The 27,753-nt window shown below is 42.4% G+C and overlaps 1 protein-coding gene across 2 annotated transcripts; it reads right to left on the bottom strand.

Annotated features, from left to right (window-relative positions):
• Nucleotides 1-17,904: 17,904 nt before the first annotated feature.
• On the bottom strand, nt 17,905-21,247 carry LOC109880021 (beta-2 adrenergic receptor). Of its 2 annotated transcripts, none has more exons than XM_020472248.2 (2): nt 21,064-21,247; nt 17,905-20,871 (listed from the first exon to the last, which is right to left on the bottom strand). In XM_020472248.2, the coding sequence occupies exon 2, from the start codon at nt 20,856-20,858 to the stop codon at nt 19,629-19,631; it is 1,230 nt and encodes a 409-aa protein (XP_020327837.1). In that variant the 5' UTR covers nt 20,859-20,871; nt 21,064-21,247; the 3' UTR covers nt 17,905-19,628. The 2 variants fall into 2 exon arrangements, with proteins under 2 accessions (XP_020327837.1, XP_020327836.1); XM_020472247.2 differs by having other exon boundaries at nt 17,905-20,868.
• Nucleotides 21,248-27,753: the final 6,506 nt, after the last annotated feature.

The raw sequence follows: 27,753 nt of genomic DNA, 5'->3' as shown, positions 1-27,753 counted from the left end.
ACATGTCAGAAGGTGGGTAAACAGCGTTTCAAGCAGCACAAGTCGACGTTCAGCCAAGAACCACACAGGTACATGTCAGAAGGTGGGTAAACAGCGTTTCAAGCAGCACAAGTCGACGTTCAGCCAAGAACCACACAGGTACATGTCAGAAGGTGATGAATATATGTTTTGCGTTCTGGTGAAGTCCATTATGACTGAAACATAAATGTGTTTTTTTTTCACCAAAGGGAGTCAATGAAAGAGCACCTCTGTATAAAGAGCACTTCTATATAAAAAGCCCCTCTATATAAAGAGCCCCTCTATATAAAGAGCCCCTCTATATGAAGATATATAAAGAGCCCCTCTATATGAAGATATATAAAGAGCCCCTCTATATGAAGATATATAAAGAGCCCCTCTATATGAAGATATATAAAGAACCCCTCTATATGAAGATATATAAAGAACCCCTCTATATGAAGATATATAAAGAGCCCCTCTATATGAAGATATATAAAGAACCCCTCTATATGAAGATATATAAAGAGCCCCTCTATATGAAGATATATAAAGAGCCCCTCTATATGAAGATATATAAAGAGCCCCTCTATATAAAGAGCCCCTCTATATGAAGATATATAAAGAGCCCCTCTATATGAAGATATATAAAGAGCCTCTCTATATGAAGATATATAAAGAGCCCCTCTATATGAAGATATATAAAGAGCCCCTCTATATAAAGAGCCCCTCTATATGAAGATATATAAAGAGCCCCTCTATATGAAGATATATAAAGAGCCTCTCTATATAAAGAGCCCCTCTATATGAAGATATACAAAGAACCTCTCTATATAAAGAGCCCCTCTATATGAAGATATATAAAGAGCCTCTCTATATAAAGAGCCCCTCTATATGAAGATATATAAAGAGCCTCTCTATATGAAGATATATAAAGAGCCTCTCTATATAAACAGCCCCTCTATATGAAGATATATAAAGAGCCTCTCTATATAAAGAGCCCCTCTATATGAAGATATATAAAGAGCCCCTCTATATGAAGATATATAAAGAGCCCCTCTATATGAAGATATATAAAGAGCCTCTCTATATAAAGAGCCCCTCTATATGAAGATATATAAAGAGCCTCTCTATATGAAGATATATAAAGAGCCTCTCTATATGAAGATATATAAAGAGCCCCTCTATATGAAGATATATAAAGAGCCCCTCTATATGAAGATATATAAAGAGCCCCTCTATATGAAGATATATAAAGAGCCCCTCTATATTAAGAGCCCCTCTATATTAAGAGCCCCTCTATATGAAGATATATAAAGAGCCCCTCTATATGAAGATATATAAAGAGCCCCTCTATATTAAGAGCCCATCCATATAAAGAGTCCCTCTATATAAAGAGCCAAATCAAATTGTATCGGTCACATACACATGTAGATGTTATTGTGGGTGTAGCAAAATGCTTGTGTTTCTAGCTCCCATTCCTCCTGACAGAGCTGGTGAAACTGAGTCAGGTTTGTAGGTCTCCTTGCTCGCCAAGCTTTTTCAGTTCTGCCCACAAATGTTCTATAGGATTGAGGTCAGAGCTTTGTGATGGCCACTCCAATACCTTGATTTTGTTGTCCTTAAGCCATTTTGCCACAACTTTAAGGAGTATGCTTGGGGTCATTGTCCATTTGGAAGACCCATTTGCGACAAAGCTTTAACTTCCGGACTGATGTCTTGAGATGTTGCTTCAATATATCAACATAATTTTCTGTCCTCATGATGCTATCTATTTTGTGAAGTGCACCAGTCCCTCCTGCAGCAAAACACCCACACAACATGATGCTGCCACCCCCGTGCTTCACGGTTGGGATGGTGTTCTTCGGCTTGCAAGTCTCCACCTTTTTCCTCCAAACATAACGATGGTCATTATGGCCAAACAGTTACATTTTTGTTTCATCAGACCAGAGGACATTTCTCCAAAAAGTACGATCTTTGGCCCCATGTGCAGTTGCAAAACGTAGTTTGGCTTTTTTTATGGTGGTTTCGGAGCAGTGGCTTCTTCCTTGCTGAGCGGCCTTTCAGGTTATGTCGATATAGGACTCGTTTTACTGTGGATATAGATAATTTTGTGCCTGTTTCTTCCAGCATCTTCACAAGGTCCTTTGCCGTTGTTCTGGGATTTACAGCGTTATGACGGCTGTGTGGACCCATGGTGTTTATACTTGCGTACTATGGTTTGTATAGATGAACGTGGTACCTTCAGGCATTTGGAAATTGCTCCCAAGGATGAACCAGACTTGTGGAGGGCTACAATTTTCTATCTGAGGTCTTGGCTGATTTCTTTGGATTTTCCCATGATGTCAACCAAAGAGGCACTGAGTTTGAAGGTAGGCCTTGAAATTTGTCCACAGGTACACCTCCAATTGACTCAATTGATGTAAATTAGCCTATCAGAAGCTTCTAAAGCCAAGACATAATTTTCTGGAATTTTCCAAGCTGTTTAAAGGCACAGTCAACTTAGTGTATGTAAACCTCTGACCCACTGGAATTGTGACACAGTGAATTATAAGTGAAATAATCTGTCTGTAAACAATTGTTGGAAAAATGTATTGTGTCATGCACAAAGTAGATGTCTTGCCAAAACCATATTTTGTTGACAAGAAATTTGTGGAGTGGTTGTAAAACAGGTTTCAATGACTCCAACCTAAGTGTATGTAAACTTCCAACTTCAATTGTACGTCTTGATTTGCGACTCCACTTTGTCTCTATGCTGATGTTTTGCCTGTTTGATTGTCTCACAGAGGGAATAACTAGTGTTTGTATTCGGCCATATTCCCAGTCACCTTTCCATGGTTAAATGCGGTGGTTTGCGATTTCAGTTTTGCACGAATGCTGCCATCTATCCAAGGTTTCTGGTTTGGTTAGGTTTTAATAGTCACAGTGGGGACAACATCTCCTATACACTTCCTGATAAACTCAGTCACCGTATCAGTGTTTTTTCGGCAATGTTATTCTCAGAGGTTACCCGGAAAACAATCTTGAAGCGTGGACTCCGATTGGTCGGACCGGCATTGAATAGTCATTAGCACGGGTACTTCCTTTTTGAGTTTCTGCCTATAGGAAGGGTGGAGCAAAATGGAGTCGTGATTAGATTTGCCCGAAAGGAGGGCGGGGGAGGGCCTTGTACGCATCCAGGAAGTTGGAGTAGCAGTGGTTGAGTGTTTTAGCAGCGTGAGTACTACAGTCAATGTGTTGATAGAACTTCAGTGGCGTTTTCCTCAAATTTGCTTTGTTAAAATCCCGAGCTACATTAAATGCGGCCTCAGGATATGTGGTTTCCAGTTTGCATAAAGTCCAGTGAAGTTCTTTGAGGGCCGTCGTGGAATCGGCTTGAGGGGGAATATACACGGTTGTGACTATAACTGAAGAGAATTCTCTTGGGAGGTAATAACGTTGGCATTTGATTGTGAGGTATTCTAGGTCGGGTGAACAAAAGGACTTGAGATCCTGTATGTTATCACAATCACAGTTAATCATGAAACATACATCCCCTCCCTTCTCCTTCCAGGAGAGACATTTATTGCAGAGGAGAATGGGAGAAACTCCCCAAATACTGATGTGCCAAGCTTGTAGCGTCATACCCAATTGCTGCCAAAGGCGATTCAACAAAGTAATGAGTAAATGGTCTGAATACTGAATGTGAATGTGATATTTCTGTTTTTCATTTTGTATACATTTGCAAACATGTCTAAAAACCTCTTTGTTTTGTCATTATGGGGTATTGTGTGTAGACTGATGAGGGGAAAAAACTATTTCATCAATTGTAGAATAATGCTGTAACCTAACAAAATGTGAAAACAATTCAAGGGGTCTGAATACTTTCAGAAGGCACTGTAGATATTTGATTTGGAATTTTAGTACCCCTTTAGGTATATATAAAGATACACAGTACCAGCCAAAAGATTGGAAACACCTTCTCATTCCAGGGTTTGGCCACACCTTCTCATTCCAGGGTTTGGCCACACCTTCTCATTCCAGGGTTTGGCCACACCTTCTCATTCCAGGGTTTTTGTTTATTTTTACTATTTTCTACATTGTAGAATAATAGTGAAGACATCAAAACGATTAAATAACATAATGTAGTAACCAAAAAAGCTGCCTTGTTGACAGCTTTGCACACACTTGGCATTCTCTCAACCAGCTTCAATTAATAGGTGTGCCTTCTGAAAAGTACATTTGTGGAATTTCATTCCTTCTGAATGCGTTTGAGCCAACCCGTTCGTATTGTGACAAGGTAGGGGTGGTATACCGAAGTCAGCCCTATTTGGTAAAAGACCAAGTCCATATTATGGCAAGAACAGCTCAAATAAGAGAAACTACAGTCCATCATTACTTTAAGACTTGAAAGTCAGTCAATACGGAACATTTCAATAACTTTGAAAGTTTCTTCAAGTGCAGTCTCAACAAACATCAAGTGCTATGATGAAACTGGCTCTCATGAGGACCACCACAGGAAAGGAAGTCCCAGAGTTACCTCTGCTGCAGAGGATAAATTCATTAGAGTTACCTGCACCTCAGATTGGAGCCCAAATAAATGCTTCACAGAGTTCAAGTAACGGACACATCTCAACATCAACTGTTCAGAGGAGACTGCATTGAATCAGGCCTTCATGGTCAAATCGCTGCAAATAAACCACTACTAAAGGACACCAATAAGAAGAAGCTACATGCTTGGGCCAAGAAACACGAGGATTGGACATTAGACTGGTGGAAATCTGCCCTTTGGTCTAATGCAGGGGTGTCAAACTCAAATACCCAGTGGGCCAAAATGTAAAACCTGAACAAAGTCACGGGCCAACATTGAACAAATTAACCTTTTAATATGGACCCAAACAAGTTTTGCTTTAACATTGACTATGGAACAAGCATCGCTTATTACCATACAATATATAATTTAATAGTGGAGACATGCAAAATCAAATTTCAAATGAAAAAACACATCAATGGCATTCATTTATTAAATAAATAAAATTTAAATAAAAATTGTATGCCTATTTTCTATTTGCAGCCTTCTGATTTAAATACCAAAATAAACTTTTTCCACTGGCTAATAATTTTACAAATAAAATGATAGTAAATCAATCAACCATTCAAGCCCATGCCTTGTAGCAAGAAAAAGTGCATAAAGAAAACGTTAATTATTGCACACTGGTCTAATCTGATGTGCCCAAGCCAGATACCTGGCATCTCTTCTTGGATGCTAGTTCATCAATGTCTGGGCTCAAGCTCTGAGCTGAAGAAATCCTCAGTATCGAGCGAAGATGTTCATCAGTCAGACGTCTCCTGTGAGTTGTTTTGGTCATCTTCATCGAGGAGAAAAGTTGCTCGCATAGATAAGTGCTGCCGAACATGGAGAGCATCTGAGCAGCTTGGGTGCGGAGCTGAGGCATTGTGTCAGGGATGAACCGTGGAAACTGTGCAGCGCCCACAGCATCATACTTTGACTTCAGCGTGTCGTTGCACTGGAGTTCAATCAGCTCCATTTGGATGTTGGTTGGTGCATTTTCCACATCAACTGCGAAGGGATTACTAAGCAGTTCAAACTTGCATTTCTGGGCATCGAAGTCGGCAAATCGCCGGCTAAACTCAGCGGCGAGAACACTGAGTTTTTCAGCAAACTGTGCGCATGGGAACACAGCGGTAGAGATCTGCGCTTTTATGGATTGGCAGCAGGGAAAATGGCAAGGGTTTCCTTGCAGCATCTGATTCTCCCACAGGCACAGTTTAGTTTTGAAGGCCCTCACTGCAGCGTACATGTCTGTGATGATGCGCCCCCGTCCTGATTGGCGCGCGAAAACAGCAGAGCATTATGGGATTCGTAGTATTAGTGGTGAATGCGCTGTATAATACCGGCGGGCAAGCTCTAGTAGTAATATGGTATTGTCTCGCGGGCCAAATATAATTACCCCGCGGGCCAAATTTGGCCCACGGGCCAGAGTTTGACACCCATGGTCTAATGAGTCCGAATTTGAGATTTTTGGTTCCAACCGCCATGTCTTTGTGAGATGCAGAGTGGGTGAGCGGATGATATCCGCATATGTGTGGTTCCCACCGTGAAGCATGGAGGAAGAGGTTTATTGGTGTGGGGGTGCTTTGCTGGTGACACTGTCTGATTTATTTGGAATTCAAGGCCCACTCATTCAGGCACACTTAACCATCATGGCTACCACATCATTCTGCAGTGATACGCCATCCCATCTGGTTAGCGCTTAGTGGGATTATCATTTTTCAACAGGACAATGACCCAAAACACACCTCCAGGGCTATTTGACCATGAAGGAGAGTGATGGAGGGCTGCATCAGATGACCTGGCCTCCACAATCACCCAACCTCAACCCAATTGAGATGGTTTGGGATGAGTTGGACCACAGAATGAAGGAAAAGCAGCCATCAATTGCTCAGCATATGTGGGAACTGCTTCAAGACTGTTGGAAAAGCATTCCTCATTAAGCTGATTGAGAGAAGGCAAAGGCAAAGTGTCACGCCCTGACCTTAGAGAGCCGTTTTCTTTCTCTATTTGGTTAGGTCAGGGTGTGATGTGGGGTGGGCATTCTATGTTTTGTGTTCTATGTTTCTTTATTTCTATGTTTAGGCTGGGTATGGTTCTCAATCAGGGACAGCTGTCGATCGTTGTCTCTGATTGGGAATCATACTTGGGAAGCCCTTTTTCCCTCCTTCAGTGTGGGTAGTTGACTTTGTTAGTGGCCCGTTTAGCCCAGTTCAGCTTCACAGTCGTTTCTATGTTTATTGTGTTTGTTGGCGACATCATTATAATAAACGTAAGCACGCTCACCACGCTGCCCTTTTGGTCTACTTCTTTCCACGGCCGTGACACAAAGGGTGGCTACTTTGAAGAATTTCAAATATAAAATATATTTTGATTTGTTTAACACTTGGTTACTTGGTGTTGATGTACTTGGCGTTGGTGTACTTGGTGTTATTTCATAGTTTTGACGTCTTCACTATTATTCTACAATGTAGAAAATATAAAAAATTAAGAAAATCCCTTGAATGAGTAGGTGTGTCCAATTATATATATATATATATATATATATATATATATATATATATATATATATATATATATATATGTATTTGATAAAATATTGAATTTGGCTTTTACTACGATAGTCCATAGAAACGGATTGAATATGATGACTGTGCTCTTGAAATGGTCTGGGGTATTTGTTTACCTGAGAAGTGTATCCCTACAAAAAAATGGATTTATAAATGGCTAATGACAGTCAAATAATAAATCATAAGGAATAATATTTTGAAGTCTCTGTCCTATATCTAGGAGATATAAGAAAGTTCAGGAAATATTTTTGTTTTTTTTGGACCCCTTATTTTTGTTGGCACATAACGACCTCCACACTTCCATTTGTTTGTATGGGTTACCTTCAGAGGGGTCCTGTGACACCTGTGGGAGTGGTGGAGCAAAACAGAGAACAACATCGTGTTTGTGAGAGTCTAGGCCAAACCATTCGGACACTACATGTACATACGTTTTCGTGAGAAGACCGACATTTCGGGAAAATCTCATGGTCTGACAAAACGGCAGACATAGGCGATTGCTTTGGATTGAAATGCAGCTAATAAACTAATATCTCCAGCTTTGATGGGGATTTTTTAAATCTTTGATTCTCTCACACCGAGTGCGTCAATAAACTCTACTCTCATGGAACACATCATCATGTTTTACCTGCTGAATGACAAAAGAGATTTGTGTTGTCTGAGTGAGTCAGTGTGGGACTGAGTGAGGAGACTAGAACAAATGTCCTCTTTCTGCAATGTTCCCTTCCCTTTATTTGAGGCACATTGGGTGAAATAACATTGTGTTCTTCTCTGAAATCAGCACCAGTCTAAAGCCATATTTTTTGGTCCCATCACAACACCGTTTTTGCCGTCACATAATTAAAGCCTATGATTCATGTAGGTCCATAAAACCTACTGCCCAGACACAGGCACGTGCACACGCACACACTGTATGTTCCTCAATGGTAAATAGACACAGAGCAACAGTAGGCAAACGTAAGCAGTTTCTCTAACACTAAGTGTCTACGTGGAGCAGTGTTGACACACACTAAAGCCAGGTGTTTTACTATTCAACGACTGAACAGCAACACCAAACAGCACCAATGAGTAAAGAAAACATAAGCAAACATAAATGAATGTCATTGGTGCACTCCTCTTTTCTTGTAGAATTGCTGATTTATTTATCCATAGTGGACCATATTTTTTTATTGGTTGTATTGACAGTTTCACAGAGACCACTCTGGGAGTCTTTCACAGAGACCACTGTGGGTGTCTTTCACAGAGACCACTGTGGGTGTCTTTCACAGAGACCACTCTGGGAGTCTTTCACAGAGACCACTGTGGGTGTCTTTCACAGAGACCACTGTGGGTGTCTTTCACAGAGACCACTGTGGGAATCTTTCACAGAGACCACTGTGGGTGTCTTTCACAGAGACCACTGTGGGAATCTTTCACAGAGACCACTCTGGGAGTCTTTCATTACTGAGGAATGCACTGAGGATGACAGCATCACAGTAACCACCAAGTTGGCAGCCAAATTTTGTCCCCTGAAAGTTGATATAAGGATGACAGAGAGCTGATAAATGGATGACAGAGGGCTGATAGATGGATGACAGTGGTGATAAATGGATGACAGAGTGGTGATAGATGGATGACAGAGAGCTGATAGATGGATGACAGAGAGCTGATAGATGGATGACAGAGAGATGATAGATGGATGACAGAGAGATGATAGATGGATGACAGTGGTGATAGAAGCATGACAGAGAGCTGATAGATGGATGACAGAGAGGGAGCAGTTGGGAGAGGACAGTGTGTTGTGACAGGAGTGGAGATCTTGGTCCAGGCTGGATTTACACGTATGGATTTAGTGTTCAACTCATGAGGCAGGAACATCAGTCCCTGGACCATTGACCTTACTATTTCTGTGTGAATATTTTGCCATTAATAAGGACAAACAAAAACAAATCTGAACAGAGCCTTAGGGATGGAACACAGCAGGAAGCATGGTCTACAAAAAAGAATCAGATTCCCATGTGTGGATGACTCAGGTCTCCACCAGTGCTGTTAGCAAGGTTAACTCATTTATCATTAATGCAGATGAGATAGTGTAAAAATACATTATTCAAAGTAAGGAGAACTGGACAGTGTTACTGCATGGAAACAAATTAAACAAGATACTGCACTAAGAAGTGCATCTGAGAATTAAATTGCCTAAAACGATGGACAAACCCTTATTTAGAGGCAAAAATCACACAAGAAACAGATGCTGGAAAGAGGTAGAAACATTCTCGCTGGATAATGGAACTGGCCTATCTTATTCCTTTACATTCCTGAATCCTCGTCACTCCCCTACATAAGACCGGGAAGAGTGAACATAAGTGAACATGAGTGCCAACAGCAAAGACCAGCAGTGTCGTTTATTCCTTAGTTTACACAAAACCCTCTGAATCTCAGGAACACATTCTCTACGGGAGTGGACCTTATCTGCAGTAATACCAGGAAGTGGTGAGGTTACACAGCTGGGGCCCAATCACGGTTAAGCCCCTAAAACAGATTGCTTTCATTAAACATCTATGAAATATCTTGTCAAACAGCCTCTGCACCGTCGTGTTGCTGAGACTTGCCAGAATAGCTACCAAAAGCTGATTTCAGGGGCCTGTCTCCACATACTCAGTCTAATGGCATCCATTAACAGCTCTATGGTGGGACGTTATCCGGAGAAAGACCACCGTGATCACCTCTGATGTAGGCTTCAGTATTTGATTGGCCTATCAGCCTATAAATGGAAACATTATTAGCTATCCGACAATGATTGCAGCTCTTGCTTCATTGAAAACAAGCACAACATCAGCATCACTAAATAAGAGTATCATTGGGATTCAACAGGAGATCTCACACCTTTAATTAATTATTTACCTGCTGGTACACGGTCTCTAACAATGGAATGAAATTGGGCATTCAGCAGCACAGCTTTAGTCTGATTCCGTCTTTATAATATCCATTTAGCCGATGTGGTGTGAACCTGTTCTCCTGGGGAGACTGTCTATTTACACACTTCAGTCTAAACCTAGCCTGAGCCCAGGGTAACGTGATGCTGGAGACACCTGCTATTACCACCTTGTATCAACACCAGCCAACTCCCTGTCCTGGGAACGGCTCAGCTGTCAGAATCACTCCCAGAGTAGAAATCACTCCGAGATGAAATAATTATACTGTAAAAGAATCCTCAGAGGACAATAAAGAAGTGACTAGAATATAAAGAGAAAATGAGTGTATCTTTGAAAGTGTGACATTTCGAGGGACATCACTGGGACACACGTAACAGCTGTAATAGACTGTTTGATTATGAGTGTATTATTACTAGTGCTTCTGTTTTAGTATTATTTAATGATGAATATGCCATTCAAGCCATATTTATCTCTCATCCTTACCGGTTGTCAAGCACAGCAAAGCAGATATTAATTGTAAGGGTGTGTGAGTTCAGTTGGTGTCGTTTAACTGTCTCGTTAGTCTTTGATAGTCTACAAGTGGCTTGGTGTCAGACATTTTGCTTTGGCACCCAAAAACACTGACAGGGCTATTGTATAATCTGCTAACTAACATTTACTAACATTGAGAACTATACATAGTACAGTAGATAGCTACTACAACTAATCTCATCTTTCTCAGCATAACTCATAACCTGGATACAAACAGCTGGGCAAATAATCCAAGATGACCCACAGCACAGGAGGAAAAATAATGTAGTCAAACTTCCAAAAAGCTACAGGGCAGCGAGTCCCCTACCATCCCCTACAGCTGGCCGACAGCCATGTAAACAGATGGTGAACATTACTCTCCTCAAAGACCATGAGTCAGAGGATCTGATAAAACTTAATGATTAGCTCAGAGCAGAGAAATGCAAAACATTGGACTACAGTCATATTTCATCTGTGTGATCTGTCTGTCACTGGTCTCTATTGTGGCTACAGGTCTATGGCCCTGGCCAACAATCCTGCTGGTTAGTGTCCAGGCCTACAGGCTCTGGTTAAGCACTGGGCTTGCTGCTTTGATCTGGGTATTAGAGTGAGACAATCTGGCAGCAGGTGGGGTAGATTAGCTGGATTGGATCTATTTACTACATAGCAGACCAGGGAACTCCCAGAAAATCTATTCTCATTGTCCTGGGTTACCTGGGGTTACCTAGGGTTACTGGCTGATGCCCCACTGAGACTGATAAGAGGTTGACACACAAAAGTCAGCCAAAGTGTGTGTGTGTGTGTGTGTGCATGCACACTTTTCTCAGTATTTAAAAGACTGTCTAGTTTGCCGATAGATACAAATAGATTCGTACAACTGCAAAAAAATGATATATTACCGTTGAAGAACAATAAATGATTTATTAAATACAAATACCATATCACATTAGTTCAGCCTAAATGTACACATACACAATGACCACCGTAAAAATAGATAAAACACCAATGCCGATACAGTAGATCATTTTGAACAACAGGGAATGGTGCTAGATTACTTACACCATACTGTGTGACTGACATGCAGCATGGGAAATGTGTCACCTACAGATTGGATTCTTGGTCAGTAGTACAGGTCTCTCCAGTTACCAGATAAAACACTTATGTTTATGATAATATATACAATAATCATAACACTGGCTAGCAGCAGCAGACCCACGCACTGATAAAGTGGAACAATGCAGAAAGAAGCCGTGGCTCTACAACAAGGGTCTTCAACCATTTCTTGCCCAGGGACCCCCTCCCAGGGAACAGGCGACCAATGGAACCCCCTCCCAGGAAAACCGGCGACCCAGGGACCCCCTCCTATGATTTATTTGGGCTGCAATTTCTGAGGCTGGTAACTCTAATGAATTTATCCCCTGCAGCAGAGGTACCTCTGGGTCTTCCTTTCCTGTGGCGGTCCTCACGAGAGCCAGTTTCATCATAGCGCTTGATGGTTTGTGCAACTGCACTTGAAGAAACTTTCAAAGTTCTTGAAATGTTCCATATTGACTGACTTTCATGTCTTAAAGTAATGATGGACAGTCATTTCTCCTTGCTTATTTGAGCTGTTCTTGCCATGATATGGACGTCTTTTACCAAATAGGGCTATCTTCTGTATACCACCCCAACCTTGTCACAACACAACTGATTGGCTCAAACGTATTAAGAAGGAAATAAATTCCACAAATTAACTTTTAAGAAGGCACACCTGTTAATTGAAATGCATTCCAGGTGACTACCTCATGAAGCTGGTTGAGAGAATGCCAAGCTTGTGCAAAGCTGTCAACAAGGCAAAGGGTGGCTACTTTGAAGCATTTCAAATATAAAATATATTTAGATTGGTTTAAAACTTGTTTGGTTACTACATGATTCCATGTGTTATTTCACAGTTTTGATGTCTTCACTATTATTCTACCATGTAGAAAACAGTACAAATAAAGAAAAACTGTGTCCAAACTTTTGAATGGTACTGTACATTAGCAACAAAATATATCACATGTCTTATCATCGGGTGAAGTAAGAGGAAATAAACATTTTAAAATTATTAGAATTAGAATTAGAAATTATTATTAAAATTATTATTATTATATTACATTTGGTAGATAGTTTCATTATTTTGACCTTCCCACATTAGAATTAGAAGAGGTAGTGGAAACTCTCGCCTATGAGTTAGAAAGGTCACTCCAAACACATTTTTGCTAGGAGCAGCTGTTTAGCTGGTTAAACAAGGGTTAGCCATGTGATGGCAAAAACATTTATGTCCAAGTCAAGACAACTTAGCAGCAGCCAGCAACACTGGTTGTCTATTTATTCATTGTGTTATTATGTTCTGTTTTGTTTCTATCTGCTATGCTGGGAAGGTGTCAGTAAGTAAGCATTTCACTGTTAGTCTAAACCTGTCGTTTACGAAGCATATGACAAATACATTTTTGATTTAATTCATTTGCAGGTGCATGAGTGTAATTGGCTCTAATGAATGTAATTCGCTCAATATTAGGAGTTAAGAAATACAATTACCATCATAAGAAATAAGATATTCTCCTATTTCTACTGTAGGTATGACATTCTAATTTTATTTATTCTGTTGTTGCTAACGACATTCATTAAAATATTTTTCCAAATATATATATATAATTGCATATATATTTTGCAGACCCCCAGCAGCACCTCTGTGGGCCCCTAGGGGGCCGTGGACCCCCGGTTGAATACCCCTGCTCTATAAGGTAATAGCACATACAGAATGTTTGAAATACATTACACTTGCAGAATTGATTCACATGACTAAAAGGTATGCAATTGAAACTGTACATCGTTTTACCATCATGGCAACAGCTACAGTGTGGAACCTGCAATGCCACATTCCCTGGAGCATTAGATTGGGACTCATATCAGGCCAGCAGAGATTGAGAAATGTAAACTCAGTTTCTTTGATCAAGTGGTCAGAGGCACCATTCCTTCCCACAGTGGAGATCAATATCTGTGCAAAAGAGAAGAGCTGCCCTTCAGTCTAGTGAGTGTTATTGTCCAACATGGACACAGCTGTTTCCATTGCATCTTTCTCGTCTCCTTGTCAGAAGAGATGTGTGAACCCCTGTAGACGAACTCCACCAGTCAGTCCTTCTCATGCCTGCCTCAGTGCTTCCCAGTGCACAACAGCTGTGGGCATATGAAATGTCATGTTGTTCATGGAATCCAGGCGAAATGTCCTGTCCTGTAATGTAGGACACTGGCCTTAGCAACAGGATGTCTCTATAAAAGGGCTGGGGAGCAGCAGAGGTGAGAATAAGCGTTGGACTGGAAAATATGGTTATAAACAGTGTTGACGGATCCTCCTGCCTGCTCCAGTTAACAGCCTTACCAGAGGGGGGCAGTGTGCTCTCTCACTACACAGAACCAGGTCTTAGAACGTAACAGACACAAATGGGTTTAATCTCAGACCTAGCATGTCAGACATGAAAATAAACATTTAACAAAATAAAATTGACTGCTAATATTTCTAGCAAATATTATTTCTAATAAAAAATGTCCAGCTGTAAAATATTCAGCCTAACTCTGAGAATGTACAGTAATTTCATTTGGCAAATGACAAGTTTTCAGTAGAATTAAATAATTTTGATATGTAAATATCTAAGACCACGTCTCGTACTTTTGTAGCTACGTGTCTGAAGTTATACACAATATATTCATGGTAACATTTTGCAATGCAAGGATAATATGTTATTCACATTTACAGTACATACATCAAAAGTGTCCTTGTGTCCATAACAAAGAGGGTGAGTTAGTGAGTTAACAGTACCTCATGTTTTCCTGTGAAATCAAACCTCCAAAGCACCATTGTCTGAGCAAACTCTTACCTAAGTATGTACTTACATACTTAATGCAGGCAAAACCAAGTATATGTTATTCTCCATAATCACATAATAATGGATATGATGATTCATGAATATACTGGATATGTACAGTGATTGATGCCCTCATTGACCATGTCCCCGCTTGTAAATATCTGGGCATCTGGATGGATGAAAAAGCTATCTTTCAAAAAGCATATTGACGAATTAGTTAAGAAATTAAGAATTAAAATGGAATAGGTCTTGAATTTTATAGGAATAGCTTATGCCTTTCATTAGATAGGAGAAATCAAATCATTCAGTCAACATTCATACCAGTTATAGACTATGAAGATATTGTCCATATAAATGCAGCTGCCACTGTATTGAAGCTATTGGACACACTGCGTTTTATTACGGGCAATAGGTTCAGTACACATCACTGTATTGAAGCTATTGGACACACTACGTTTTATTACGGGCAATAGGTTCAGTACACATCACTGTATTGAAGCTATTGGACACACTGCGTTTTATTACGGGCAATAGGTTCAGTACACATCACTGTATTGAAGCTATTGGACACACTACGTTTTATTACGGGCAATAGGTTCAGTACACATCACTGTATTGAAGCTATTGGACACACTGCGTTTTATTACGGTCAATAGGTTCAGTACACATCACTGTATTGAAGCTATTGGACACACTGCGTTTTATTACGGGCAATAGGTTCAGTACACATCACTGTATTCTGTATCAGAAAGTAGAAGTCTTGTAGATCGATGCATTGCACTCTTTTTGTTTATAAAGCCCTCTTGCACAAACGTCCGCCATACCTATCTTCATTGTTAACTTACAAGATACCAGACCCAGTCTCATGGATGGCTATCTCTGGGGATCCCTTCGATCTAAAAAGAAATGTGATGAATTGGTGCCTCTAAAGCAATTCAAAAGGCTGGTTGAGGACCTTTGTACTGAAGAATGTGTTTGTTTTCTATGATTGTGTTCTGCTTTTCATGTATTGATGTGAATATTGATGTGAATATTGATGTGTATATTGATGTGTATATTGATGTGTATATTGATGTGTGTACAGGGCTCATCTGTACAAGAGACCTTGGTCTCAGCATGACTCCCTGTCAAAATAAAAGGTTAAATAAATATTCAGACAGTTAGCACAAGCATACAGACACCTACACACACATCACTAGCTATCTAAGTAGTTGTAAAGTAACAGGGTTTAGTATAGACCTATACATGAAGAAATCATTTGAAGCATTCTAAATATTTACAGTCAGTGCATGATGAGACCATTTTAGAGTAACTTTTTTCACTTCGCTGGCTGACGTGAGGGTGTGATACAGTCTATGTTCTCTATAAGTTTCAATATATGGGGCAGCAGGGTAGCCTAGTGAGCGTTGGGCGTTAGAGCGTTGGATTAGTAACCGGAAGGTTGCAAGTTCAAACCCCCGAGCTGACAATGTACAAATCTGTGGTTCTACCCCTGAACAGGCAGTTAACCCACTGTTCCTAGGCCGTCATTGAAAGTAAGAATTTGATCTAAACTGACTTGCCTAGTTAAATAAAGGTAAAAAATAATTTAAAAATGTTTCACTAAAAGTGAGCTACACCATTAGCTGTGTTCATTACAGGCTGAATCACTGTGTTTTAGAGGTTTCTTTTCAGTAACACCTGGACAAAATCTGCAAAAAATTGAGGACACCTACAGCGTTCATCATGACTGAGAGCACCTACCCACCTACCTACCTAGCCACCCACCCACCCACCCAGCCAACCACCTACCTACCTACCTACCCACCCAACCACCTACCTACCTAGCCACGCACCCACCCACCCAGCCAACCACCTACCTACCTACCTACCTACCTACCCACCCAACCACCTACCTACCCACCCACCCACCCAACCACCTACCTACCTACCTACTTACCTACCCACCCACCTACCTACCTACCTACCCAACCACCTACCTACCCAACCACCTACCTACCCAACCACCTACCCACCCACCTACCTACCTACCCACCCACCTACCTACCTACCCAACCACCTACCTATCTACCCACCCAACCACCTACCTACCCACCTACCTACCTCCCTACCCAACCACCTACCTCCCTACCCAACCACCTACCTACCTACCCACCCAACCACCTACCCACCCACCCGCAAGTTCCAATCTTACATGTGATCATTCTTCGACAAGAATATGTGCAAATTCTGCAAAAGATATAGGGGATACGTTCAGCATCACACCTCAGAAATGTAGTATTCTTTCTATATAAACAGATATCTACATAGAGTTGTGACAACATAGCTTGTCCAAAAAAAGTGGATTCCTGGCTATGGGGTAAGTTGTAAATTGAGAATAGGGACAGAGTAAGTTGAGCCGCATTGGGGTAAGTGGGTGTTGGTGTCCTGTGACAGTGGGTGTTGGTGTCCTGTGACAGTGGGTGATGGTGTCCTGTGACAGTGGGTGATAGTGTCCTGTGACAGTGGGTGATGGTGTCCTGTGACCGTGGGTGATGGTGTCCTGTGACAGTGGGTGATGGTGTCCTGTGACCGTGGGTGATAGTGTCCTGTGACAGTGGGTGATGGTGTCCTATGACAGTGGGTGATAGTGCTGGTAGGTCAAAGTTTAATTCATGGAATGGGGGTGTACATTAAGATATAGATCTATCTTTTCAATATCACTTACCCTTCCATTTGTCGACCAGTTGTCTGGGAAAGGGAGGTTGTTTCATAGGCAGTTCTCTACATTAAAGGCTGCTAAGCCCATGAAACTGGTCTGTGAGATTCTTGATATGTTAATCAAGCTGAGACTCCATGTCATCAGATAGGACCTGGTGTGTCTCTGCTACTCTGTCATAGTCTCCCTTTATCAAGCTGAGACTCCATGTCATCAGATAGGACCTGGTGTGTCTCTGCTACTCTGTCATAGCCTCTCTTTATCAAGCTGAGACTCCATGTCATCAGATAAGACCTGGTGTGTCTCTGCTACTCTGTCATAGCCTCTCTTTATCAAGCTCAGACTCCATGTCATCAGATAAGACCTGGTGTGTCTCTGCTACTCTATCATAGCCTCTCTTTATCAAGCTGAGACTCCATGTCATCAGATAAGACCTGGTGTGTCTCTGCTACTCTATCATAGCCACTCTTTATCAAGCTGAGACTCCATGTCATCAGATAAGACCTGGTGTGTCTCTGCTACTCTATCATAGCCTCCCTTTCACACAGATACATGTTAATAGTCTTTTTTGTTAATGTACCTCTTCAGTGTCATTCTGTCTATTTGTTCATCCCTTGCTGTTGTTCATATGGACTTCATCCCTTCTCTCACTTCCTTGGCTTCTCTCCAGAGCCTGTTTTATGTTTGTATACACGGGGCATGATGATGTCTGCTCTGTAACAATGTTGAGTTCATATGTAAGGCACACTGCAGGAATACTACGCATAAAACTGACCAAATGCAATCATAATTTGAATGGGGGTATAGTGGCCATTGGCTCAATTTACCCCAAGGCAAACATTTAGTCTTTATTAGCCCCCACAGCTACACGGATGCATTTTCATGCAGGTTAAGGACCTCATATTGAAACGTATAGAGACCCCAACAGATGTATAAAAGTCTTAAAACCTTGGTTTAGATAAAAGCATCATGAAACCTTTAAGACAATATATTTGACTTTGTGAAAATCATTTTTGGGGGGAACTAACTTTCTTTTTCTCTGTGGTTTCTTCCTTCACAGAGACTCCATGAAATGATGACCTCTTCCTAAATATCTGCTCACATGATTAATGTTGTGTATGGTTTCCTAGAAACGAAGGGTGGCTCAACTTCCCCCACTCTCCCTTACTGTAGTGGGTTATTTCCTTATATTTTCGCTACGTTAGTACATTGCGTATATCTATTACTACATTCTGTTTGTCTCCCAAATCAGACAGCTTGTCCAGGAATCTCTGTAAACACTGTAGCTTCACAACAGCAAATAAATAAATAAATAAAACCTCCCCAAAAATACAACTTGAAACACTAGAGCAACAGCGGAGAGCAGCACAACAACAACAACCGTTCCCACGGTCGCCATTAACAACCAATAACACAGAGAAGCAGCAAGGTAGAGTGTAAAAGCAATCACTAAATATAACTTTACAGTCTAAATGTACTGGCTGGGTATTGGTGTCAGAATGACGTACAATGGTGGTCATACTACCCAGCATTAAGGTACTGCTGCTCTGACCTATACTGTGCTTGCAAGGGTTATTGAGGCTTGTCTGTCTGTGTGTCCTTACACACACCGTCTGAGGGGCGGCAGGACATGCGTATGTAACCACACTTATTAAATGGTGTTGTAGAGAAGGTGAAGGTTGAGGTATTGAAGGTGGTGGCTGGAGGGAGTGGGACAGAGCAGTGTGAGTGTTTGTTTAAATGTTTTTTGTGTGCAGTGCAGCTGGTAATAGTGCCTGCCTGTGATGATATGCACCTGCCGTCACTCGTCAGAGAGTTGGATTTGTGGGCCGTGGCCGAGGGAGCGTTCAGAATCCCACAGACAGACAGAAGCCCCTGGGAGAGACCCAGATCAATATGGAATGTGTTACAGACAGAGGGCTGGCACAAGTGGGAGGGACATATATTACTGTAGAACCCTAATTTGATCTATTAATTCTCTGGACCTTTCCTACCCTGGCCTTTCCATGTCTTTCAGACCACTCCCAGCAAAGAACAGCCAGTTCAACTGACAGACAACATTATTAATTTTCATACAAACAGATTATAATGATTTGTTCTTGAAGCTCTTTGAGATGGAGATGAATCAAAAACAATGCTAATGAGGTAGATTTTTTTTTTTTTTTGTGCAACCAAACTGGAGACATGAACTTAGTACCTGAACCCTGGTGTTGAAATACACACAGACACAAGCACTAGAGTACATGACATGTGCACATACTCATGTCTACAAACCACACGTACACATGATCACATCCACAAACAATACTTCCTAAGTCTTTTTCAGACTGTTCAATATTAAAATGAAACATATAACAAACATTTAATAACCTACACATTACTAGAATAATATTCTTATAGTAACACATTTAAGTATGGAAATAGATTCACATGTCTTTTCCTATCCCATGTCTGCTCACCAGGTCTGACTAAACGAGAAAGACCAGTCTACTGGTAACAACCTGCGATTCAGACAATGGAGGCAAGTGAAGGTTTATTGCAATTCCTGTTTGTGTTGGGGACACTAGACCGAGAGCCAGTACTCAGCTCCATGGTCCCAGTATCATGTAAAGAGCTGCCTGGCTTATCCTTAGGGCTAACCTGCAAACTGTGTCCTCTGTATATGTATTCATTAGTGGGGAAAGCAGTCCCTCTTAGGCACAGAATCTCCTGGAAGGCGTACCTGAACTCAGGGCTCCTGCAGTATATGAGGGGGTTGAATGCTGAGTTGGCGTATCCTATCCAGTTCAATATCCTGAATGGCATTTTAATGTTGTCCACTTTCCAGATGGTCACCGCCACGTTGAGCACGAAGAATGGCAGCCAGCAGAGAGTAAAGGTTCCCATGATGATCCCCAACGTCTTCAGGGCTTTGTGTTCCTTCAGACAGAACTTTGGCCTCTTCCCGTTCCCCCCTCCTCCTCCTCCCCCACCATCCTGCCCCTTGTTGTTGTTGATAATCTGGGCGTGGAACCGTCCCTCGCTGCCACGTATCTTCTGCAGCTGCTTCCTGGCCTCCTGGAAGACGCGTCCGTAGACGAAGGCCATGACCGCCAGTGGGATGTAGAAGGAGACGACGGAGGAGGCAACGGCGTAGGCTGCGTTGGTGTTGAAGTCACAGCAGTGGGCGTTCTCCAGGCAGCTGAGCGCCTCGGGCTCGTCAGACACCCACCATTTCATGTGGATTGGCAGGAAGGAGATTAGGGCGGCCACGCCCCACACCGTCACAACCACCACGCACGCCTTGTGCTTGGTCAGCAGGGACGGGTAGCGCAGCGGTGATGTGATTGCCAGATAACGGTCCAGCGCGATCACACACAGCGTCTCAATGCTGGCCGTCACACACAAGACGTCTGCCGCCGTCCAGAACTCGCACAGGAAGCTGCCAAAGTGCCAGGTGTTGAGGAGGATGTAGCAGGCACCGAAGGGCACCACCAGCAGGCCCATGACCAGATCAGCACAGGCCAGAGACGTGATGAACATGTTGGTGACCGTCTGCAGCCGCTGGAAGCGCACGATGGCGGTGATGACCAGCACGTTGCCAAAGACGATGCCCAAAACCAGCAGGGCCATGATGATGCCCAGCAGCACTGCCTCGGCCTCGCTGTACTCCGAGTAAGACCACTGGTGAGACGACGAGTTCATCTCCACTGGTAGGTCCGATAGGTTGAACAAGGCAGACGTGCTCACATTCTCCATGATCTATGGGCTGCTTGAAGAGATTAGATAAGAAGAAACGTCGAAGACACGCATAAAACAAAGAATAAACCATATAGGTTTATAAACTAGTGTAAATGTAATGTGTATAAAGGCAAGGTAGGAAGCATGAGTGAGGATCGATCAATTCTGAGTAATTTCATCCAAGATTTTAATTGAATACTTAATCTTGAAGTAGTTTACCAACCTCCAAATGTTCTCCTGGTCTCCCATAAATCTAAAAGTATTCCTTTTTTGGATAAAAATACGTTGTAGCTCCAATTAGGTGTTTATACTTCATTAGAAATGTTCTCCCTTCCTCTTTTACCGTGTGACACACATTAACAGTCCCACTTGCTCTGTGTTCTAACACCACTCTGTCACTGTTGAATGTTGTTCCCGACCTAGTCAGTGCTCTTATAGCAGGCAAGAATGACATCACACTCTGGCAGCAGCCAATCAGCAGGCAGGCAGACCACAGGAGAAGTGAATAACAGTTCCTTTTAAAACACAGTCATGTTTTTCCACAGAATCAAGTCAAATTAACATTATGTAACTTTGTTTTTATCTGCAATATTTGTAAAGGAAAATATTTTAAAAAATGTAATCAGATAAATCAAAGAAACTGCTGTTGTGATCGTGATAAAAGCTGTACGTCATTAAATTAACCATACTAGATTATTATTTTGTTCCAAAAAAATCAAAAAATCTACCTTCACTCTTGGCAACAACACACTGGACAAGGTGATTAGAAATTAAGTAATTGAACTTTCACTCCAAATTCTGCATCCTGGCCTTTGTTTTGAAAATGCTTTGAAAAGGAAAGGGTTGTTCACCTAGCAACATAATAGTTCTGCAGATAACTCTGCTGGAGACAAACACAACAAACAGAGCAACGTATATGGACAACCTACAGTTACATACTGTTCTATAGGGTTGTCATGCAGAGCATAATTATGTCATGTGATGTCAATAGACCTCTTTCACACTTCCTGACCTGAATCTCAACCATATTCCAACTGAAAACAGAGACATAAGGTATAGTCCATTGGACATGGGTATAGTAGATTCTCTGTGGTTGTCTGTGTCTCAGTTGGTGGAACACTTTGCACTGCCAAGATTGTGGGTTTGATTCCCGCTGGGACAACCCATATGAAAACGGACGCACGCGCTACTGTCAGTCAATTTGGATAAAAGCGTCTACTAAATGGCATATATTATATTATCATTAACTGACTGCATGGCTAGCTCCACCACATAGATCTGGTTTTATGTAGAAACACACTTAAACAAATGAACACAGTAGCATATTTGTGTTTTACATACCCTACCCCCCAAAAATTGTTGTTTGATTTGCATTGTGTCTCAGGACATACAGTACAGTACTGTGACCGTGGAGAGAGAAGAGCTGTGACCGGGGAGAGAGAAGAGCTGTGACGGGTAGAGAGAAGAGCTGTGACCGGTGAGAGAGAAGAGCTGTGACCGGGGAGAGAGAAGAGCTGTGACCGGGGAGAGAGAAGAGCTGTGACCGGGGAGAGAGAATAGCTGTGACCGGGGAGAGGGGAGAGAGAAGAGCTGTGACCGGGGAGAGAGAAGAGCTGTGACCGGGGAGAGGGGAGAGAGAAGAGCTGTGACCGGGGAGAGAGAAGAGCTGTGACCGGAACAGGCTACATGGATTTACAACTCATTCAGTATTTAGTGACGTTAGTGTTTAGAGGCACTTTCTGATCATGGAACTACATTCTCTTCCATTATATCCTGTTCACACTCAGATGGAACCAGTAATGAAGAACATCCATGCAATTGAACATATACACCACCGTTCAGAAGCTTGGGGTCACTTAGACATTTTTGAAAGAAAATCACATTTTTCTGTCAATTAAAATAACATCAAATTGATCACAAATTGATCAGTGTAGACATTGTTAATGTTGTAAATTACTATTGTAGCTGGAAACTGCAGATTTTAATGAAGAAAATCCATGCAATTGAACATAAGCACTTCATATACGTCATATGCAACCACTTTGTAGACAACACAATAAACACAGCGAATTCACTTATTTATGTAGTACTACAATAACCTGCCTTTACTGTAAATATCACGCCAGATGCAGTTTCTCGTGAAGTGACAGCACAGTTTACTGTAAATATCGTGCCAGATACAGTTTCTCATGAAGTGACAGCACAGTTTACTGTAAATATCGAGCTAGATGGTTTCTCGTGAAGTGACAGCACAGTTTACTGTAAATATCGTGCCAGATACAGTTTCTCGTGAAGTGACAGCACAGTTTACTGTAAATATCTCGCCAGATACAGTTTCTCGTGAAGTGACAGCACAGTTTACTGTAAATATCTCGCCAGATACAGTTTCTCGTGAAGTGACAGCACAGTTTACTGTAAATATCTCGCCAGATGCAGTTTCTCGTGAAGTGACAGCACAGTTTACTGTAAATATCTCGCCAGATGCAGTTTCTCGTGAAGTGACAGCACAGTTTACTGTAAATATCTCGCCAGATGCAGTTTCTCGTGAAGTGACAGCACAGTTTACTGTAAATATCTCGCCAGATGCAGTTTCTCGTGAAGTGACAGCACAGTTTACTGTAAATATCGAGCCAGATGCAGTTTCTCATGAAGTGACAGCACAGTTTACTGTAAATATCTCACCAGATGCAGTTTCTCGTGAAGTGACAGCACAGTTTACTGTAAATATCTCGCCAGATGCAGTTTCTCGTGAAGTGACAGCACAGTTTACTGTAAATATCGCGCCAGATGCAGTTTCTCGTGAAGTGAAAGCACAGTTTACTGTAAATATCGAGCCAGATACAGTTTCTCGTGGTGACAGGACAGTTTACTGTAAATATCGCGCCAGATGCAGTTTCTCGTGAAGTGACAGCACAGTTTTTGCAGTATCTGCACCCCTGTATAACTGCATCCTGCCTATGAGAGACATTTTACTGTGACTAAGAGCCAAGTGGCATGAGCTCTGTGATCTAACCCAGGAGACACATCTACAACATCCAGTGTAACGATGAGGCTAAGGCTTCATCCCCATTCTCAAAACAACTGCACCAGTGTTGCACGTTAGCAGCAGCTTCTGGAAAGGTTCATTAGGCGGCAAAGAGGAAATGAAAGGGTTTACTGAGGTCCTTTCCACAGGAAGGAGACACCCAGCAGACAGCAGGGCACATGCACTCTGATCGACTGTCAGCTGGTTCCAAATGGAACCCTATTCCCTATACAGTGCATTTCTTTTGATCAGAACCCTATGGGCCCAGGTCGAAGTAGAACATTATATAGTGAAGAGTGTGCCAATTTGGACACAACCTCCGTGTAAGGTCAGAGTGATGAGACGTGGAGGGACTGTTATTGTCCAGGGGAAGTGGTGCAGCTTAACCCTGGTTCCTGCTGAGGGAGAGAGGGAGAGCCTGCCTGTTTTCTCAGGCATACATCTCATACTATAGGAGGGTGGTTGGCAGTGGAGTCTCCTCAGAGGAGGAAGGGGAGGACCATCCTCCTCAGTAAATTTCACTAAAATAAAAAATAATGAAAGTTATTATTTTTTAAATAAAACTATACTAAATATATTCACATCACCAAATAAATTGTTTAAATGAAGGTCAATGAATGCAATGAAGGTCTACAGTAGCCTCAACAGCACTCTGAAGGGTACCACGGAGTACAGCTAGTTTCCGTCCTCCTCTGCGTACATTAACTTCAATACAAAACCTAGGAGGCTCATGGTTCTCACCCCATTCCATAGACTTAAACAGCAATTACGTCCGGAGGACGTCCTCCAACCCATCAGAGCTGCTGCAGCATGAACTGACATGTTACCCATCCAATGAAAGGGTCAGAGAATGAATCCAGTACTAAAATCATAAGCTACAGCTAGCTAGCACTGTAGTGCATAAAAGGTGGTGAGTAGTTGACTCAGAGAAATATAATAGCTAACAGATTAATTCCTTCAAAATGAAAAGAGCAGCAAGACAAAGAGCAGGTAAGCTTGGCTTGGCTTGATCTGGGATTCAGGGGTGTATTCATTATGGATTCATAATAACCCATAACCCTATTACAGGGGCTGAATCACTGGCTTACTGGTGCTCTTTCATGCCGTCCCTAGGAGGGGTGCGTCACTTGAATGGGTTGAGTCACTGACGGCATCTTCCTGTCTGGGTTGGCGAGCCCCTTGGGTTGTGCCGTGGCGGAGATCTTTGTGGGCTATACTCGGCCTTGTCTCAGGATGGTAAGTTGGTGGTTGAAGATATCCCTCTAGTGGTGTGGGGGCTGTGCTTTGGCAAAGTGGGTGGGGTTATATCCTTCCTGTTTGGCCCTGTATCATCGGATGGGGCCACAGTGTCTCCTGACCCCTCCTGTCTCAGCCTCCAGTATTTATGCTGCAGTAGTTTATGTGTCGGGGGGCTAGGGTCAGTTTGTTATATCTGGAGTACTTCTCCTGTCTTATCCGGTGTCCTGTGTGAATTTAAGTATGCTCTCTCGAATTCTCTCTTTTTCTCGGAGGACCTGAGCCCTAGAACCATGCCTCAGGACTACCTGCCATGATGACTCCTTGCTGTGCCCAGTCCACCTGCCTGTGCTGCTGCTCCAGTTTCAACTGTTCTGCCTGTGGCTATGGAATCCTGACCTGTTCACCGGACGTGCTACCTGTCCCAGACCTGCTGTTTTCAACTCTCTAGAGACAACAGGAGTGATACTCTTAATGATCGGCTATGAAAATCCAACTGACATTTACTCCTGAGGTGCTGACTTGCTGCACCCTCGACAACTACTGTGATTTTTATTTTATGAACACTTGAACATCTTGGCCATGTTCTGTTATGATCTCCACCCGGCACAGCCAGAAGAGGACTGGCCACCCCTCATAGCCTGGTTCCTCTCTAGGTTTCTTTCCTAGGTTTTGGCCTTTCTAGGGAGTTTTTCCTAGCCACAGTGCTTCTACGCCTGCATTGGTTGCTGTTTGGGGTTTAAGGCTGGGTTTCTGTACAGCACTTTGAGATATCAGCTGATGTACGAAGGGCTATATAAATACATTTGATTTGATTTGATTCGGGGGTGGATTCATTGTGTCTTGCAACGGAAACTGATTACGGAAATTGGAGTTGATTAGTAATGCCTGATGAGTGTCTATAAATTCCTGTATGTCATGTGAGCTGATTGAGATGGTAGTTGCTTCTAGAGAATGACGTTCATTTATGAGCTGCCTCAGTCTAGTCTTCCTTCTCCTCATAATTTAATTGAATGCTCCACTCTGAACCCTCCAAACAGCGTGTTACATAAGTTTTTTTCCCCTCCAACGTTTAAACAATAACATGAAGCCATGTTGTGAGGGCCTTCTGAGTGGCACAGCGGTCTAATGCACTTCATCGCAGTGCTAGAGGCGTCACTACATACCTGGGTTTCGATCCCAGGCCGTATCATAACTGGCCATGATCGGGAGTCCCATAGGGCAGCGCAGCGTTGTTTCAGCGTTGTCCGGGGTTAGCGGAGGGTTTGGGGGGGGGGGCTTTACTTGGCTCTTTGGACTCTAGCAATTCTTTGTGGTGGGCCGACCCTGGTCGTCAGTTGAACAGTGTGTTTCCTCAGACATATTGGTGGGGCTTCTGGGTTAAGCGGCGGGTGTTAAGACACACAGTTTGGCAGGTTTCAGAGGATGCGTGGCCTTGTGAGCCGTCAGGGAGTTGCAGCAATGAGACAAGATTGAAATTGGGGAGAAAAAATATCTACGCACTTATCTTGAACTGTAAGTCCTTGCATTTAGAGCATGTCAGGGGTTACATTTCCCCAGCTGTATACTAAAACAAGTGGCTGAGCTGCCGTTTTGTTGGAGAACAAATCTCAGACTAACTTTAGAGGCTGTATGTGGCGAGATGAAGGAAACAACGCGAGTGAGGAAATCCTGTTCAGACCACTCCGTCTCCACAGTAGCAGTGATGGACATAGATCTGCTTTGTCCCCATGGAAGGAAGGTAACATTTGCTCCCACCTGATTCATTTCTTATTGGTACAGTGGAGACATGGTTTCAAAAGCGATGAAGTGTTTAAAATAGTCAGACGCACTCCAGTCAATTATAGATAAAAGCCTTCTGTGCTCCAAAGCAAATCAGGAAGACTGGTCCACTTAACAAATGAAATGATGGACTTGCTCCTTCCAGATAACCATTTCAGGACCGATTTGAGCCGAATGACTTTTACGTAGAAAGGATGGAGGAGAAGAGAACCTTCACTGAAACTCAAATCAAATGCAGTTTTATTTGTCACGTGCCGAATACAACAGGATACAGTGAAATGCTTACTTACAAGCCCTTCACCAAGAAAATACCCCCCCCCAAAAAGTAAGAAATAAAATAGCGAGTCTTATGGCTTGGAGGTAGAAGCTGTTTAGTAGCCTCTTGGACCTAGACTTGGTGCTCCGGTACCACTTGCAATGCCGTAGCAGAGAGAACAGTCTATGACTAGGGTGGCTGGAGTCTTTGATTATTTTTAGGGCCTTCCTCTATACCAGGCGGTGTCAGAGGTCCTGGATAGCAGGAAGCTTGGCCCCAGTGATGTACTGGGCCGTTCGAACTACCCTCTGTAATGTCAGAGGTCGAGCAATTGCCGTACCAGGCAGTGTTGCAACCTGTCAGGATGCTCTCAATGGTGCAGCTGTAAAACCTTTTGACGATCTCAGGACCCATGTCTTACCAGAGGCTGCTGTTCTATCCTGCCGATAGAGTGTTTAACCCACCAGCTGTATGTTCTTAATGTCGCTGTTCAACCACAACTCAGTGAAACATTAGATTTGACAGTTTTTAATGTCCCGTTGGTAGGATATATGTGCTTTCAGTTCATCCCATTTATTTTCCAGCGATTGAACATTAGCTAACAGGACAGAAGG

Source organism: Oncorhynchus kisutch, linkage group LG28 (genome assembly GCF_002021735.2).
Source record: "Oncorhynchus kisutch isolate 150728-3 linkage group LG28, Okis_V2, whole genome shotgun sequence".
Lineage (NCBI taxonomy): Eukaryota > Metazoa > Chordata > Actinopteri > Salmoniformes > Salmonidae > Oncorhynchus > Oncorhynchus kisutch.
This window is presented reverse-complemented; position numbering and strand designations above follow the sequence as displayed.

Excerpts from the sequence above, each read along its gene's own strand:
- LOC109880021 (XM_020472248.2), bottom strand. The coding sequence starts at position 20,858 with ATGGAGAATGTGAGCACGTCTGCCTTGTTCAACCTATCGGACCTACCA.